Here is an 11,374-nt window from a genome sequence, read left to right on the forward strand (position 1 = left end):
GGGGGGGGGGTGCAGGGGGCGGGGGTTCAGGGGAGGGGGGTAGGCAGTGGGCTCAGCAGGGCGAGGACGACATCTGGTCGTAGTCGGGGCACTTGAGCAAGGCTGGGTAGTTGCTGTTCATCTGCAGCGAGGCGTCGCTGGAGATGTCGGAGGGGCTGCGGCCCCGGACCCAGGCGTCTGGGTGCAGGAACTGGCCCGAGTAGTCGGAGCAGTTGCTCAGACGCGGGCGGTAGAAGCCGGGGTGAGGCCTGTACATGTCCTCGGCAGTGTACCTCTTCATGAACAGGTACACGGACATCACGCCCGCGCTCTGCAGAGAGAGGGAGCAGAGGAGAGCTCACCGCTGGGGGCCTGGCGCCCACCGGCCTGCACGGGCAGTGCCCCGCTCCCCACCCAGCCTGCGGGGGCGTTACCTCCGTTAAGAGGAAGGAGATGGCAGCGAAGGCGAAGGACCAGCCGTACTTGTAGCTGAAGTAGGTGTCCGCATCCTTGGTCCTGTTGAGCATCTCGTCGTTGATGCTGGAGATGTAGAGCACCAGGCCCACCACCAGAGAGAGGCCTGGTGCAGGGCGGGTGTTCAGAGAAGGGCCACGGGGTGCGAATGGGGCACCCGCCTCCCCTGGGGCTCAGGACGAAAGCCCGAAAGCCCGGGCCTTGTGGCGACAATGCACTCATTCTGGAGGTCAGAGGGAGCAGGCGCTCTCCTCCCGAGACCCTGTCCAGAGCTGCAGTAAGACAGCTCCCGCCCTGTTTTGTTTGAGAGTTAGTTTTGGGTGGTGAACACACAATACAATACACAGATGATGGATTATGGAATCGCACCCCTGAAACCTGTGTAATTTCATGAACCAATGTTACCCCAATAAATTCAAATAATAAGAAAGAAAGAAAACAAGCGCCCTGGCCGGCCGCCTCCCGACCCATGGTAAGGCGGAGGGTTCTCACCCCACCTGCCCGCTAGGATCACCTGTCAGACGTAGATGCCTGACCCGCCCCCGGACATTCTGAGTCACCTGTGGGCGAGGGCGTCTTCACAGCTCCCCGGTGACCTCATGTGAAGGATGGGTGAGAACCACTGAGCCAGCAGGTGGCTTTTGCTAAACTGAGGAATAAGATAGGCCCCTTGATAGAGGCAGCAGCCTCCGGTTCCTGTCTCCAGGGCAGAGGAACATCATTGAGGAGACCAAGTGGCTCACGGTCCGCCCAGCCCACCTGACCCCTGGGTGTGGCCTGTTGAGATCGCTGGGCAGAGAGGCAAGGGGAGTGTGTCCAGATTCTAGCCATCGTTAAGTCGGCGGGGCCCAAGCTCCCACGGTGCCGTTGTGCCAATGACGGCCTCAGGCACCGGTCCCATCAGTTAGTGACTGTAATCGAATCAGGACATAACTAATTGCTCTGTTTTGAGCTATTCAGGTTTAATTCCATTTATGTGATTAAACTAGGGCCTCTTGAAGGATGACTGTTCAAGGAAAATCAATGATTCAAGACTTCCTTGGCACTTAACTTGTGTTTGCATCACTGGGGGCCCAGGGGACCCTGTCCATCGCTATCGTCAAAACAACTTCCCGTGGCCCGGTTCCCATCCCTCAGCCCAGTTCTAATCCCTCAGCCCGGTTCCCATCCCTCAGCCCGGTTCCCTTCCCTCAGCCTGGTTCCCATCCCTCAGCCCGGTTCTCATCCCTCAGCCTGGTTCCCATCCCTCAGCCTGGTTCCCATCCCGCAGCCCGGTTCTCATCCCTCAGCCTGGTTCCCATCCCTCAGCCTGGTTCCCATCCCTCAGCCCGGTTCCCATCCCTCAGCCCAGTTCCCATCCCGCAGCCCGGTTCCCATCCCTCAGCCCGGTTCCCTTCCCTCAGCCTGGTTCCCATCCCTCAGCCCGGTTCTCATCCCTCAGCCTGGTTCCCATCCCTCAGCCTGGTTCCCATCCCTCAGCCCGGTTCCCATCCCTCAGCCCGGTTCCCATCCCTCAGGCCGCTGCTGAAACATCCCAGGTGCCTCAGAGCTACGGGGTAGCCTTGACTACCGCCAGGTTCATAGAAAGGGAAAGAGCGTCACCCGGGTCCCTGCCTCTGGACGAGGGGGAAGTACCACCCTGCAGAGGGCGGGCTGAGCTCTCTTCAGGTGCCTGATAACGATGTGCTGGATGGATGGACAGACGGGCAGAGGAATGAATGGCTTCTCAGATGGAAGGATGGACTTCCCGGAGCAGAGCTCTGGGGGAGTCAGAAGCCCACGGTGCATGAAAACAGCACACTTACCCGAGAGGATGAAGAAGATGCCGGAGACAAAGGCCAGGATGGTCCTGTGGGGACGGATGTGCCCGATGTTGCTCAGGATAAACCCAATGAACATGAAGAAGAGACTGACCAGAGGGAACGGTGTGGCCGAGCGAATCATTTCTGATGGAGGGGACAAGAGGCCTCCGTCAGCCCCAGGGGCCTTCCTCGGGGCCTACCCTCCTCAGGCGAGGCTTCCTGGCAGTGTCTGCCAGCTGTCAGGTCCCCAGAGCTGCACCTGCAGGCGCTCCCCGGCCTGCACCCCCTCCTGCGGTGGCCTGGGACCTCCCAGGGCTTTGTCCCTTAGCCCTTAGCCTGTGGAGTCTGTGCTAACCCAGGGGAATTGTACTGCAAATGCACCCCAGGGGTCAGAACCAGCTCTGGAGGCCAAGGCCCAGAGTCAGTCTTGTTGGGGGCCAGAGGGCTTGATTCAATTCCCTGAGTACTATGGTCTGAATGACTGTGTTTCCCAAATTCCTATGTGATGGCATCAGGAGGTGGGGCCTTTGGGAGGTGCTTAGGTCACGAGGGTGGAGCCCTCACGAAGGGGATTAGTGCCCTTAGAGAATGAGGCCCCGCAGAGCTCCCTCACCCCTCCCTCCCGCCGTATGAGGACAGCAAGAGGCCCCACCAGAACGGGCCATGCTAGAGCCTTGATCGTGGACTCCTAGTCTCCAGACCCGAGAGAAAGACATCTCTGATGTTCATACGCTCCTTGGTCTGTGGGGTTTTGCTCTAGCAGCCCAACCAGACCAAGATGCTGGGTATGGATGGCCTCTCACTCGCCTGGGTCACAGGACTGGGACATTTCCAACCCGTCACCACCCCTGGATCAATAATCGACAGTAAGTCCCGGGGAGCTCAGGCCGGCACCACCAGCTGAGTCTGAGGACGTTAGCTCCAAAGAAAAGAGTGGTCACCCGTCCCTTCCCTCTGCCCTGCTCACTGCCCTGTCTGGCCAGGGCCCAGGATGGAGTCTGAGGCACCTACTCAGAACGTTGACCGTGGACTCGGACGTCAGCTGGCTGTTCATGGGCATCACGTACTCTATGGTGAAGCAGCGTCCGCGCTCCTCACCTATGAAGACAAGGATCGGTTACCTGTCCGGGTCCTTCTGGAAGGTGGGTTTGAAGTATCGCCCACCCTGGAAACTGGTGGATGCAGCGACGTTGAATCAAGGGGACCCGGTCGCCTCCCGAACCTTCATTCCCTCGTGTGCAGGGTGGCATCAGTAACCAGTCCTGCCTGGCAGTGCAGTGGGGCATGGAGATCAGTGAAGCCCTGGCTCAGGCACGGAGGGCACCTGTAGCCCTGAGCAGGGCCAGCAGCCCTCAGCCTGGAGGTGGAGCGGGGGGAGGCGTGGTCACAGTCACCTTTCCCGTGGGAGGGCCCAGGTCCCAGGAGACGAGAGGACTTGCTCAAATGGACACTACACGCCAGGCTCCAGTCTGGGGTGGGTCCTGGTGGCCGCAGGGACCCGGCCCGGGTTCATGAGGATTGTCCGGGGGAACCGCCTCCTTCCAGCGGGGCCTCTCCCCCCAAGGTGGGGCAGGGGTCTCCTGGGCAGGCTCACCCTGTGCCCTTACCTGCGAGGAAGCAGACTCGCCACAGGCCCGAGTGCAGGGACATCCTGATCTCCGTGCTCTGGTTCTGGGGCAGGACCACGCCCTCCTCCAGGTACAGCCAGTAGTCGGTGCTGACAGCGATGCCCAGGAGGCCCAGGCCGCACACGGCAAAGACGCTGCTCAGCAGGGTCAGTGCCTTCCTCCCGCAGGTGCTCATCTTCCCGGACGGTCAGGTGGGCGCCTGCAGCCGTGGTCCCGCCAGCAGGGGGCAGGCTCTGGGGACAGGAGAGAGGCTGGGCACTCGGGCAGGAGCAGCCAGGGCTCCGAGGAGGCCACGATGAGGGGCCGTGGGAGGTAACTAAAGCGAACCCCACCTGGCTAACTGGTGAGTCCAGACCACCAGGCCGGCCGGCTCTCTGGACACCAGGACACTGGTCAGAGGTGCCACCCTCTTCCTCGCCCTGCCAGGAATTCACAGCTTTCTTGCCAGGCTACAAGGGGCCACCTTGTCCTCTGTGGGAGTCCCCCTGCTAGATAACGCCATTCATTCATTCATTCATTCATTCACCCAGTAATCCATGGTGCCCAACATGGGAGATAAAAAGACCGAACATGACGCTATCCTTGACCTTGAAGACGTCCCGCCTAGAAGGACCAAGGCACCCACAAAGCAGTGAGCATGCAGCTCGATGGGGGATCTGCCCGAGAGCCCAGGTGCAGGAGGAGAGGTGAGGGTGAGCTCTGCTGGGCACTTCTTGTGTGGAGGACTCGGAGGGTCCCGTGCACCCTGGCAGAGCCGCGGCGTCAGGAAGGGGAGCAGCCGCAGCCTCAGGAACAGGCAGAGGGCAGAGCAGGCTTCTGGGGAAGGGGCCTTCCTCCTGGGCTGCGATCAGTTGTAGTTCTAGGTCAACAGAAGTAAAGGAGCCACACCACAGTCCAAGGTCAAGGGGCCTCCTGCACCCACCGCGTTAGGAGCTGTCTGACTCTTGCTTGCTCAGCACACAGTATCGGCAGGAGCCAGCTCTGAACCAGCCAGAGAGACGCGAAGGGTCTGTTCACGGTGAGCCACAAGCGCGTCTTCAGATCCCTGCCAGGGCCAGGCACTGGGCTCGGAGCTGGGAGACCCGAGGAATAGGGCAGATGGATGCTGACTGCCCCCCCTTTCCCCCACGGAGCCCACAGCCCAGTGCAGGGCTCTGATGGAGAATCACCAGGGAGTGCCCAGCAATCTCCACCTGGGCGCCCCTCCCAGCACCTGGTGCAGCTGGGCTTCCCGAGTGCTCCCAGTGACCCTGACATGCAGCCCGGGCAGAGAACGAAGGCCTTTGCTACTCGAAGTGTGAACCACGGGCCCGCAGCATCACCGGGGAGCCTGTTAGAAATGCGGCCGCTCAGGCTCCCCCAACTTTGTAAATGGAATCCACGTCGTAACAAGATCCAGGTGAGTGTGTACCTGCTCAAGCCTGAGAACCGTGCCAAGCAACCGGTGGCAGGGAAGCCAGGACGTGATGAGCCCAGAAGAGGGTCACCCAGGGGAGCTGGAGGGACAGGCAGAGGGTGGGGCCTGGCACTCGGCGCGCCTCGCCTAAGCGGCCATGCTTGCAACATGGCCGAGGCGTCAACCCTTGGCAGTACTGCACAGCCAGAAATGCTGAAACAGGACGTTAATGTTAATGTTCCGGTGAGTGTCAGGCCCCAGCACCTGCGCCGGGAGACGGGGACACCTGTGGTGACCCAGGGGTCCTACTCAGGGCTGAGGCACAGGTGGGTCCGGGCTGAGCCCGCGGGAAAGGGACAGAAGCCACGCTCAGGTGGGAAGCGCTGCTCTAGGCCGTGAAGGATCTCATTGCACATTCACAGGCTAAAGCCTCGGAAAGTGCGTTTAGCTGCACTCGTTCCAGTGTTTTCCAAGCGCATCTGTCCACACAATGGCGTCTCGTTCTGTGAACCCACCTTGGGAATGAGGCTCTCCCCCATGAAGAATGACAAGACCTGCCCCCCCCCCACCCCGCCCCCAAGCTGCTGGGAGATGAAATGGCACAGCAGCCATGCCAGGGCTTTGGAAAGTCGCAGGCACGATGCTGGTGTAAGGACTGTTATTAAGCAGCGATGGCCAGATACTGCTAAGCTCGCGCTCCTGTAAGGCGGCCAGATCAGGGCTTCTGAAATATGACAGCTAGCCGCCGGCCGGAGCTGAATGTCGATTTTAATGATAATCTTGGCAGCGAGACAACAAAAACCTTGGGTCTTGCAGGCTTGGGGGGGATGAAAGCGGAGAGGAGATTGGATCTGAATCTCCAAATGCAAGAAATAAAAGAAGCGGCCGGAGATGACCCACGGAGCTCTGTAACGGCCGAGCGTGAAGCCTGGAGGGAGCTTGGGAAGAGGGGAGCGTCCTTCCAGAGTGTGTGGCAAACTTACGGAACTCGGCCCTGAGTGAAAAATAACCACCCGATTCATTGCACATGTGTCATTATGCTTCTATTACAAAATCATATTTACAAATAAATAATATCAGGGCCTCACAACAGCCCCGTAGGTAGGTAGTGTTAGGCCCATTTTGTGGATCGGGAAACCAAGGCTCAGAGATGGTAAGTAGCCTACAGGACAGTCCCAGTGGGTGACAGACTGTGGACTGAAACCGAGGTCTAGTCCCAAAGCCCACGCTCTGGCTCCACCGTCTCCCTCCTGAAGACATGCACCGTCCCAGAGGTGCTGGGGTGAAGTGAGCGGGTCATTAGGGGATCTAGAAACGTATGTGATGCCATTGCAATCCTTGGAAGACTGTCTTTGTAAATGGCCACGTGTCACCTAAGGGCTGTTTCTTTCTTTTTGTTTTGTCAATCCTCACCTGAGGGTATTTTTTTCATTGCTTTTCAGAGAGAGAGTAGGAGAGGGAGAGGGAGAAGGAGAGAGAGAGAGAGGAACGGAGAAAGAGAGAGAGATAGAGACAGAGATAGAGAGAGAGAGAGAGACACATAGACTGGTTGCCTCCCGCAGGCACCCCCACTGGGGCAGGGAGTGAACCCGGAACCCAGGTATGTGCCCTTGACCGGGAATCGAACCTGAGACCCTCCAGTGCATAGGCCAACACTCTAACCACTGAGCAACACCAGCCAAAGCTAAGGGCTGTTTCTTGATCCCACTGGGCGTCCTCTGGGCAGTCCCCGGGCAGATCTTCTCCTGCGCCTCCTGGAGGTGCTCTGACTCAGCATTCCCGATTCCGAAAACCACCTTGCAGGGCGGGAAGACTGACATTTCTCCCAAACCGCATACAAGCACGTCCAGGTGCAGAGGGAAGAAGGACCGGAGGCCACCCAGCCAGGCCCATGGGGGGACAGAGTGTGAGCGGGTCATGTTTGGGTGCTGGTCCAATGCTTTCCCCCCGGGGCTGCGTGGAAAATCGTCAGGCAGCCGATGACGATGACCGGCCCGCCCCATTCTTAAAACACCGTTCGTCGCATCTTAGTTCATTGCCTTCCTGACTTTCTCCCGATGTAACCGCATCGGTGCACCCGTGTCTTCCGTTGGTGGGAGCAGGGACGGGGGTCCCCGGGGAGACGCCGACTGGTCTGGGATGAATTTCTAGTTCCCACGTCCCCAGGCGTCGGTCCAAGTCTTTGCTTTTACACGGTGGCTACCTTCCCCACGAACCCCACCCTCCCCCTACCAGGTTCACTTGAATCTTCTGACGGGGAAGGCAGACTCTTTTATAAGCTGCTGCCACCAGGATAGATGTTTATGTTACATGTAATAATAAATGAATAAAGCCGGATGTAAAACCACGTCTCGCAGGAATCCAACTGGGGAAAAACTCATAAGCTGGGAAGAGATAAACCGAAGCGTGGACGGCGGACGCGTCCAGGTAATAAGGTTAAGTATATTTGATTTTCTTTATCACTTTCCTGTGCTCGACAAAGCTGCTAGGAAAACGTATTATTTCTATACCCAGAGAGGAGCACAAAGACTAGAGTCATCAATTCACCACTCGCTGCCCTCGGGAGCGGGGCCCCAGCTAACCCCTGGGCGGGAGCTGCTGAAATGCGATGTTACCCTTTGGGGCGTGGGGCCCAGAAGCGGAAACATGGCAGCTTTGAGCCTTTTACGATGATTACCCGGGTGCATTACCTCCGCGTATTACCTTGTTAATTATCAGGAATTAGCAGGTGCTAATTATCATCCGTGACTAGCAATTACGGGAAAATGTCTTGTGGAGAATTAAATCACAAACGGCACACTTCCCTGCCCAAGCCAGGAATGAAAGGACTTCAGTGACGTGCTTAGGTGCTCAGTGACAGGTGAGGGTACCGGTGTGAGGGGGAGGCCAGCTACAGGACGGGACAGTAGTTTAATTAGAGAGAAGGAGAAGGTGGAAGGACAGTACAATGCAGAACTCGGACCTCAGTTTCCTACCGGCCCAGAGAAACCTGCTCCTGTGAGCTGGTCTAGGGACTCAGCATCAGCCTGGCCAGCTCCCAGCAGGAAGACCGGTGACCGTCAGCCCCCAGTGGTCGTATGGCCCTGCCTGCTGTCCACCGTGCTGAATGCCATTGCATTCTCGTTGGCTAGAAAGGGACCACAGATTCCTTGACACTCCTCCCATTGAGAGGTGGGGTCCACGCACGTCCCCTCCCCTTCAGTCTAGGCAGGTTTGGGGCCGCTTCGACCAACAGCGTGCACTGAAATGATGCCACGCGACTCCTGAGGCTGGGTCATAAAAGGAGGTGCGGTTTCCGAATGCTTCTCTCCGGAGCTCCCTCACGGGGAACCCAGCCCCCATGTAGGAAGTCCGACCTCCCTGAGATTGCCGTGCCTTAGAGCAGGGTTCTCAATCTCAGCCCCACTGACATCTGGGGTTGGACAGTCCTTTGTTGTGTGGGTGTCATGGGAGTGCAGGATGTCAGCAGTACTGCTGCCTCTGTCCGCCGGCTGCTGGGAGCACCCCAGCTGTCATAAACAGAAATGTTCCTCTGGTTGCGAACACCGGCTTGGAGGCCATGCACAGGTGCTCTGGTTGAAAGCCCAGCTGGGCGACCAGCCAACAGCCAGAATCAGCTGCCGGCCATGGGATCGAGCCATCCTGGACTTCCGGCCCAGTTGAGCCTTCGGATGACGGCAGCCCCAGGCAACATGTGATTGCACCTGCGTGAGAAACCCCAGCAAGAACTGCCTAGCTGAGCACTCCCAAAATTCCTGACCCACAAAATCATTTTTTAAAACGATTTAAAAGAAATATTTTTATTGATTTCAGAGAGGAAGGGAGAGGGAGAGAGAGACAGAAACATCAATGATGAGAGAGAATCATTGATCGGTTGCCTCCTGCATGCCCCACACTGGGGATGGAGCTTGCAACCCAGGCATGTGCCCTGACCGGGAATCACACCAATGACCTCTGGGTGCATAGGTCGATGCTCAACCACTGAGCCACGCCTGCCGGGCCAGCATCCACATTCCCGTTCTGATACCCTCCCGGCCAAGTCACGTTATGATTACTCTTTTACACAGAGGAACCCGAGGATGAAGACATGGTGGCCACCCAGCTCCCAGCGGCAGGGAGTGGATCCGGCCCAGGCTCTGTGCTTCCCCTGCCTCCCGGGCATCGATGGAGACCAGCCCTCGCTTCCATTTCACCGACATTCAAAAACTTCTGCCTCCGCTCTTCCACAACGCGGAGGTGGGATTTTGATGTTGAAAATTATCCTCCATCAGGGGCATACATGATGTAAAACATAACTAAATAAGGAGCCAGGAGACCATTCCATACATCTGCGAGTTTGAGCAAATGTGTCTGTACCTTGAGCCTTCTATCCTTCTGACCTGTGAAGCCCACCGATCCCTCCCCTGCTATCAGCCACGAATAGTACAGGTCACCCTCCCCTCTGCCCCTGAGTCACACATCGGGGACACCCGCAGCCGGAGGCATGCAGCAGCAGATGTCCGCCAGGCCCCTGACACCAGCCCCACAGTGAGAGCAGCCGCCCCCAGTCCCACCCCAACACAAAAGGATTTTTATTCTGTAGCATTTACTTTCGAAGAGGCAGAGCCGCACACTTCCTTCTTCCTCTCAGTCCCCTTTAAACACCGCCGTGCCGCCTTCAGTGACATGAAGTCTTAATCGCAGGCAATTAGAAGCCTACCCTGCAGCTGCCTCTCCCGCTCCGCCTCCCGCAGCGCCCGCCCAGCCTGGACCAGCAGTGCCCCCGCGGCTCCAGGGGCCAGGAGAGCCGGGGAGAGATGGAAAACGACTTCCTACCCTGTGTCTAAATGCGTGGGCAGGAACAGTGTTCAGACCTGATCTAATTGTGGTGACACGGGCCATCTATCAGATCCGGGCCACAGAGGCCGGCGGGGAGAGCGGGCCCACCGCCCGTCCTTGCCTGGGACCCTGATTGGGGTCTGCGGCTTCTCCGTGTCCTTCTGTCTCCCCGGTTCCTGCCGGTTGATGTTTATTGGATCAGGAGGGCTCTGTGCCAAAAACGGTTCCAAGCAATTTACACGCATTCATTCACTTAATCCCCGAAACAACCCTCTGTGGTGGGCACTGTCAGTAAAGTGAGGACGGTACTGGTACCTTCTTCCAAGGGGGGTGAGGATTAAACGAACCAACACGTGTCACCAGCTTAAAATAGGGGCTCCGGCCTGGTGCACAGTGCATGCACACAGTCATCTTAACTGTGGTCATTATCTCCGCTTTACCGGTGGGGGGGTGTTCCCCACCATTTGGCCAAGGTCACCAGCTAGAAAGTGGGGGGGCTGGGCTGGAACCCAGCAATCTGCCCCTTTCCCTGCGGAGCAGAACTGTCCCTCGTGCATCTCGTCCTGAGAAGCGGCAGTCGGTCCGACAGGGTGCTGAGCTCATCACCTGGAAACTCGCTTCCGGAGAGCGGAGATTCCTGGCAGTCGAAGGGAAAACGTTGACCTAGTTCTGCTCAACCTCCGCAGCCTCTTGCTTGAGAGAAGAGGCTGAAGGCTACGTGTCCTTGTCTGCCTGGCCCTTGGATCACTCAGGGGGATGGACACACCAGGTACTTTTCACATGAAACAGCGCGTGAGGAGGAGGCCTGGGAGGGAGGAGCGAGGAACCGAGCCTTCCCGCCGGACTCCCGCCGGACTCCGAGCTGGTCTTGGTTCTGTCCAAGCCCCTCCTCCACGCTTGGAGTTGGTACTTGTGTTTCAAGAGAGACGTTTCTGTTGCTGCCCAGCCTTCCTTCCGGGAGAAGGGATGGGGAGCCTGGGGAGGGACATGGGCCTAGCTTTGGAGGTGCCGCCTGGGAGGCGCTCCAGGCCAGCTGGGAGCCCTGCAGAGAGCACTCCCTCCAGAGAATCGCTGATACATGACTCTGGGGAGCCGATCGATGGGGCCTGGCCAGGTTACAAAGCGGCGGATGTGCCTCTATAAATACCTCCTGCCTGCCCGTTCCCGCCTCCAGCATATCCTGCCATAACTCAGGGCTCTAATGGTCCACAACACACGCCCAGGCCTCCCCTCTCTCCACCCCCGAATCCCTGCCCCTCTGAGCCCCGAGCCCTGGG

General features: G+C 58.3%; 1 protein-coding gene across 1 annotated transcript; it reads right to left on the bottom strand.

The window, feature by feature from the left end:
• Nucleotides 1-6: 6 nt before the first annotated feature.
• On the bottom strand, nt 7-4,351 carry CACNG5 (calcium channel, voltage-dependent, gamma subunit 5). Its single transcript, XM_005858687.2, has 5 exons — nt 3,863-4,351; nt 3,267-3,353; nt 2,259-2,399; nt 414-559; nt 7-310 (listed from the first exon to the last, which is right to left on the bottom strand). The coding sequence occupies exons 1-5, from the start codon at nt 4,056-4,058 to the stop codon at nt 53-55; spliced, it is 828 nt and encodes a 275-aa protein (XP_005858749.1). The 5' UTR covers nt 4,059-4,351; the 3' UTR covers nt 7-52.
• Between the last annotated feature and the right edge of the window lie 7,023 nt (nt 4,352-11,374).

This window comes from Myotis brandtii, unplaced genomic scaffold (assembly GCF_000412655.1).
Source record: "Myotis brandtii unplaced genomic scaffold, ASM41265v1 scaffold120, whole genome shotgun sequence".
Lineage (NCBI taxonomy): Eukaryota > Metazoa > Chordata > Mammalia > Chiroptera > Vespertilionidae > Myotis > Myotis brandtii.